The following is a 7,147-nucleotide window of genomic DNA, read 5'->3' as shown; positions in this document are numbered from 1 at the left end:
GCCTGGGTCTAATTTGCTGCCCTTTTTGTGCAGAGGGGTCACTCTCGCAATTTTGAAGTCCTTGGGGACATGTCCCTGTTTTATGGAGAGGTTTATTATGTGTGTGATGACTGGGGTGATGGTGATGAGACTGTACAGAAAAAATGTATACGGTGGGGAGAAAATATATACATACGGTAGGGAGGAGACTGTCTATTTGGGGATTATCTTGAGTAACCAGGTCATGATTTCTGGAAAGAGACGTTGCTGTTGAGTTTTTCAAATGTATTTTTTAGCACATTGCATTGTGAGTGTCATTCAGCTCCATTATATTGGAATGGCGGCACTGCAGACATCTCTACAGCAGATATATCAAACTCTTCAAAACACACTGAAACTATCTGGATGGATGGATGGATGGATGGATGGATGGATGGATGGATGGATGGATGGATGGATGGATGGATGGATGGATGGATGGATGGATGGATGGATGGATGGATGGATAGATAGCATAAGGGGGGGGGGTAATTTTGGGTGAACCGCCCCTTTAATATAACCATAAGCGGCCGTGTTTCTGTTCTCAGCCTCCACCATTGTTTATTAAGTCTCATGATCCATCAGGGCCAAAACCTCACGCCACAAGAACAGTTTCTTCCCCTCTGCAGTGCGCCTCATCAACAAGGCTCGGGACCCCCCACTGTGTTACATTAACACACCTATACTACACACCTGGACTATATATTTGTAAATACAATCAAACTCTTCATACTTCACTGTTCATACTCTTTGCACATAACTGCCCAATTGCACAGCCCTGCTAAATATTCCATCCCATTGTATTGTTATTTTTATTCTAATTATACTTGACCACATCGTGCACAGTTGTACAGCCCTGGCCTATTTCTTAATTCATAATTCTATTCTATTCTATTGTGTTTCTATTTGAACTTAGTTTATATTCCATTTTATTTTATTCCACCTTGTTTTCTTATTATCTGTCCGTTATTGTCTGTCCGTTAATGTCGCACCGAAAACGACAGAATCAAATTCCTTGTATGTGAAAACTACTTGGCAATAAAGACCTTTCGGATTCTGATGATAGCTGTATAGCAGCGGGTGCCATTCTACCACATGTCCACTATGCTGTGCTACAGACCATCCTCAGAGACATAATCTCACACATCCCCCAAAAACATAAACTTTAGTTTGACAGTTTATTGAGAGTAAATTAGTTTGAATATGGGCCACCAGTGATGTCGGAGGAGGACATTGAATCATTGTGTTAATTACAGCTCCATGAAATGATGTTGATGAGAAAATGGAAATACCTTGTCCTCCCCCATGCTGCTATGACACCTGGATTTCCACAAGGGGATTAATAAAGGAACACTTGACTTGACTTGACTATAGGGACTCTGCTGCCTTAAACACATTGCGCTGTAACTAACCGCAACACAAGGATTCAAGGTCACAGTGCCCCTTTTACACAGTATGTCATCATTTTCTAACCTAATCTAACTTGAACCCAAAACCCTTCCAGAGACCTCAAGTATGGTCATCATCAGTTAGATAGTGACAGTAGGGATGTTTGACTTTGCACCACGTGGCCAACGAGTGAAAAACACATCCCTGTCAAAGGGGACATTATTATTCATTAATTCGAAGAGATTAAACTTGTCAAGAATCTATACGTATATACCCCACATTTATATGGTCAGAGAAATCACGGATTGGGACTTTAAATAATTTATGGTGACCCTTGAGTGTGTCGAGCATGTACCAAGTTTCAAGTTTCAAGTTCAAGTTTCAAGTTTCTTTAATAGTTGTCATACAGAAGTACAGAATACTTTCATACAAAATGCTTCTTACTGTTACGCTCCAGAGACTGTGCTAGACAAGATAGTATCAAATAACATAGTATAGCATGTAATTTAGAAGTAGAAAATGAGGTCACAGTGTTCAGTATAGACATATGTACAATGTTCGATGCAGAATAGACGTAACTGAGTTACCATATAATATACAATACTGTGCAGTGTACTAATGTACAATACTATATAGTGCAAAGCAGAAATGGGATGAGGTACAATTTAGGTACAATTTACAGTAAGGTGTACGAGTTGTAGTGCAATCCTTCATCAATAAATATAAAGTGTGGGGAGTGGGTGCTACAGTGTGTTTGTTTAAAGTGAGTGTGTGCTATAAAGTGTGTGGAGTGGGTGCTACAGTGTGTTTGTTTAAAGTGAGTGTGTGCGTGTGGATGTGTGTGCTATGTGCGTTTGATGGTTGTTGTTGTTGTGTAGTGTTCATTGTTCGTTTAGCAGCCTGATGGCCTGGGGATAGAAGCTTCTTCTGAGTATTTCTGTGCTCGCCTTGAGACTCCGGTATCGCTTGCCTGACCGCAGCAGTTCAAAGAGGCAGTTGTTCGGGTGACTGGAGTCTTTAATGATTCTCTTAGCCTTGCCCCTGCACCGCTTGTTGTAAATGTTCTGGAGGGTGGGGAGCCCCCCTCCAATTGTGCGTTCGGCTGAACGTATCACTCTTTGTAGTCTGCTTCGGTCTTGTGCAGTGCTATTCCCAAACCAGGAGGTGATGTTGCCAGTCAGGATGCTCTCTATTGTACATGAGTAGAAGTTCTTAAGGATCTTCTGACTGACTTGGAACTTCCTTAGGCGCCTGAGGAAGTAGAGGCGTTGTCGTGCCTTCTTCACAACACTGTCAATGTGTGTGGTCCATGTCAAGTCCTCGGATATGTAGGCTCCGAGGTACTTAAAGCTGTTGACTCTCTCAACCGGTGCCCCGTCGATGCTGAGGGGGCTGTAGTCCTTGACCCCCGACCTCCTGAAGTCCACAATCATCTCCTTTGTTTTGCTGACGTTCAGGGAGAGGTTGTTTTCCTGGCACCATCCCGCCAGGACCTTGACCTCTTCCAGGTAGGCCCTCTCGTCGTTGGCAGAGATCAGGCCCACCACCACTGTGTCGTCAGCAAATTTGATGATTGTATTGCTACTCCGCTGAGCCACACAGTCGTGTGTGTACAGGGAGTAGAGGAGGGGACTCAGAACACAGCCCTGGGGGGCCCCTATGTTGAGGGTGATGGATGAGGAGGTGCAGTTGCCTGCTCTCACCACCTGGGGTCTGCCCGTCAGGAAGTCCAAGACCCACTGGCAGAGGTCATAGTTCAAGCCCAGGTCCCTGAGCTTGGCTATGAGTATGGAGGGGACTATGGTATTGAATGCCGAGCTGTAGTCGATGAATACCAGAGTCACAAGGTGATGGGTTGTCCTCTGGTTTACACTTCTACCCAGTCCTTGCAATTAATTAGTCTTCAGTCAAATACTAGTAGCCTTTTGGCTGTGGCTGGTAAGTCTGTCACTTCTGTTTGCCATTTCTTTCACGTATCCAACCTATCTCTTTAGATTAGATTAGATTCAAATGTATTGTCCTATTATTGGTAGGAGTACAGTACAAGAAAAATAAGTTTGGCATCCAACCAGAGTGCAAATGTAGCAGTAAAGTTTAATAGTAATAATATACAATGTACAGGTGAGTAAAACTGGATATAAAATATATGAATTAGCACTACAGAGTAATAGTGCTAGTCAGATGGATGTACAGAGTTGTAGTTTAACTAGTAAGGGATATGTACAGATATAGATATAGTATCTACATATATGTAAAAAGGATTATATGCAGGTATATACAGACAGATGTGGATAGATATACTGTGAATGAATATATATGACAATATATACATGCTATCATACATATGGGTTATATGCAGGTGTATAAGTAGGTATATAAAAGGATTATATGCAGGTATATTCAGACCGATATGGATATATGGGGTAAATATATAAATGTGTATATTTATATTTTCTATCCTATAAACTACATTTGGCTGCTAATAAGTCAAATTGGCTGGTAAAAGTCTTAATGTGCTAAGTAACCACTGTGATTGGTTGATAAAAAGCTGTATTCTCACACCCTACTTGTACCTGCATAGTGAATTGGCAAGACAGAACCAAAATAACAAGGGTACTTTGTAGGCATTCACTTTTTACCAGAGGGCCCTTTTACTTTTATGTCAATGCAGAGAGGAATGGACAGGAAGTCTCTTGAGACATCAGATATGAAAATAATGGCTAAAAAGAACTCCAATAAGAAGCTGGAGTCTCAAACGGTAGTCTGTCTCCCCTGGTGGTCACCACTCCACCCCCTCCTAATAGACAGTCTCCTCCCCTCCGTATGTATTATTCTCTTCCCACCGTATGTATATTTCTCTCCCACCCCCTCCTAATGTACAGTCTCCTCCCCAGTCCCACCGTATGTATATATTCTCTCCCCACCGTATGTATATTTCTCTCCCACCCCCTCCTAATGTACAGTATCCTCCCCATCATATACTCTGTCAGGATCTATGGGTAACAGTACTGTATATTTGCATATCGCTGCTGTCGGGACAAAACCTCATAACTCCAAAAACCCAACTTTTCAGCAGATGAAAAAAACGAACACAGATTTGAGGGTGAATAGAGTTAGGAGGTTTAGACAGATGATCGGTTTAATGCTTTCCCATTGTTTAAACTTTGTAAAACCCACACACACATATGGAGGATGATCTACAGAGTTGATTTATATTAAAAAAAAAATATAAAAAAAATGGAGTTATGAGGTTTTGTCCCGACAGCAGCGATATCATATATGTCACAAATGTAACAGTACAATATACCTGTATGTCATGTATGTCCCTATGCCATAAATGTCATGCTGTCATGTATGTTGTGTAATGTCATAAATGTCACTATGAATTGAAAATGGGGGACCCTGATGTAAACAAGACAAACGTCTTTCTCTGGTCTACATCCCCTTAACAATTGTATGTATTGAGCCGTACTGTATTGTACCCATTCTGCAATCTGTTAAATAAAGTTTTCATTCATTCATTCATTCATTCATTCCATTCCCAATGCAATTAATGGAACATGTACAGTAATCGATCGAGTGATTGGGTCATATTGATTTAGTCAGTCATTGCACCGAGATAAGACATTTATACACTGTATAAACCTGTGGTGTGGTTTTTCAGCTGCTCATCATGATATACGTGAGGCATTGTTCACCTCCTGACATGTACACAGCTGTGTTTTATTACTGAAAGAGATCCTTATGTGCATTTAGGATTCTTGGACGCCGGAGTTGAAGGTGAAGCTGGACCAGTTCCTGTCATCAGTGACATTGAAGGCCTCCAATACTCCAAGGCTGCTGGCTACTTTATATGTATCCTTATAAGTGTGGCATACATTACTCACATGTTTTATATGTATCTTATAAGCATGACATACATTACTCACATGTTTTATATGTATCTTATAAGCATGGCATACATTACTCAATACTCACATGTTTTATATGTATCTTATAAGTGTTGCATACATTACTCAATACTCGCATGTTTTTATATGTATCTTATAAGTGTTGCATACATTACTCAATACTCGCATGTTTTATATGTATCTTATAAGCATGACACAAAGACACATTACTCACTCACATGTTTTTTCTGAAATGTCTGCAGCACAGGTTCTTTATAAGGAGCTTTGGACATTTGAAGTAGTGACGGGTGACAAATATATATATTTGTATGAAGATATTTTGAGCGGTTTAATATCAGAAACAGAGAAGCGACGCTGTGAGAGAGAGATGGAACACCAACGTGGTCACTGTGTGGCGAGCCCTGGCTTTGTGGCCTTGCCAGGTGGCGAGTGGTCAGCTCTCTGAAACTCAGTATTCCACGGCGCACTTCACAGCCCTCACTGAGACGCCTGGCTGAGCCCGCGACACGCCAGGTACCAGCAGCTCTGGCTGAGCCCGCGACACGCCAGGTACCAGCCGCTCTGAAGCCCATTCGTAGCAAACAAAAGCCTCTGGAAATTGGCTGTGAATAATAAGTGGAAAAATCAAATCGGCAGCAGTGACTCAGGAATTCAGGTCATTCCAAGACCGGCTCTGGCTCCTTCAAAAAGCCTTTCTCTGCCGAATAAAGAGCTTGTTAAGATGCAGACTGCCACCCAAACCAGAGTGCTTCTCATGCTGCAAACACCCTCTCTGATATTTGCCCACCAATGGGTACGTTAGAGGAGCAATTCCACTGCAAAGCGATATTATACCCGGCAACCAGATTGAAGCGTAACTGGTTGATTCTCTCCAGTGTGGCTGTGGCCAAAGCGATCACTGAGCCAGACGTCACAGTGATGCATAGCTCTGCCCTTTTGAAGACGGGTGGGTCATTCACATCTCCTGATACCTCGATCGGCTTCCCTCTCTCTCTCTCTCTCTCTCTCTCTCTCTCTCTCTCTCTCTCTCTCTCTCTCTCTCTCTCTCTCTCTCTCTCTCTCTCTCTCTCTCACACTCTCGCTATCCACATAGCTTTTAAAAAGGTGTGGAATAAAAGTATTGCTTATTGATTAATGAATTTATCATTTAAAAAACAGTTTGCAGGTCCAAAATGAATGTTGTTGTTTACATGTTGCAGGCATGTGGAATGCACCTGGCCTGGTTAAATGACATGCTGGTGCTGTGCGACATCTATCTATGTTATCTTTTTTTTGTATCTACTTTTTCTCCCATTTTTCTATTTTTTCTCCCATCCCAATTTCGTATCGTCCAATTCTACCCTCCCCTGTCTCGAACGCTGTTAGGCCATGCCTCCCACAAGCCGGCTGCAATGTGGACTAAGCCTTACATCACGTGTCCCCTACGGTACTTGAGGAAGCAGCCGTCGCATCTTTTCACCTGCACAGCGCAATCTCTCAGCGTCGGGGGTCTGCGTGGGAGGGACACGCCGCCCCCGTCGCTTCCTGATTCTGCTGCGCAGGCGCACCAACCGACCTGTAGGAGTCGCTGTCCACAACGTCCGATCCCCACCCATCAGCTTCCCACCCCCTAATACTGCCAATTGTATTAGTATGAACGACCAGCCAAGCTGATAGCAATGCGGAGAGCTGGGCTCGAACCCAGCGTCTCCTGCATTGGTGGCGAGCGCCTTGCCCACTACACCACCTAGCCGCCGGCTGAATGTTATCTATAGCACCTTTAAGTCACTGACTGACTCAAGAGGGGAACCGAACCACATCACTGTTGGGGGGACAACTTGTTTTACTCT

At 43.0% G+C, this 7,147-nt stretch overlaps 1 protein-coding gene across 1 annotated transcript in view; it reads left to right on the top strand.

The window, feature by feature from the left end:
- Positions 1-4,123: 4,123 nt before the first annotated feature.
- LOC311225845 (lisH domain-containing protein ARMC9-like) overlaps positions 4,124-7,147 on the top strand; it is a gene marked incomplete at both ends in the record, with an annotated part of 110,099 nt that continues 107,075 nt past the window's right edge. Inside the window, 2 exon segments of the mRNA XM_084311238.1 lie at positions 4,124-4,165; positions 5,164-5,262. Of these exon segments, the coding sequence (XP_084167364.1) occupies positions 4,124-4,165; positions 5,164-5,262 (141 nt within the window).

This window comes from Notolepis coatsorum, assembly GCF_963971535.1.
Source record: "Notolepis coatsorum genome assembly, chromosome: 3".
NCBI lineage: Eukaryota > Metazoa > Chordata > Actinopteri > Aulopiformes > Paralepididae > Notolepis > Notolepis coatsorum.
This window is presented reverse-complemented; position numbering and strand designations above follow the sequence as displayed.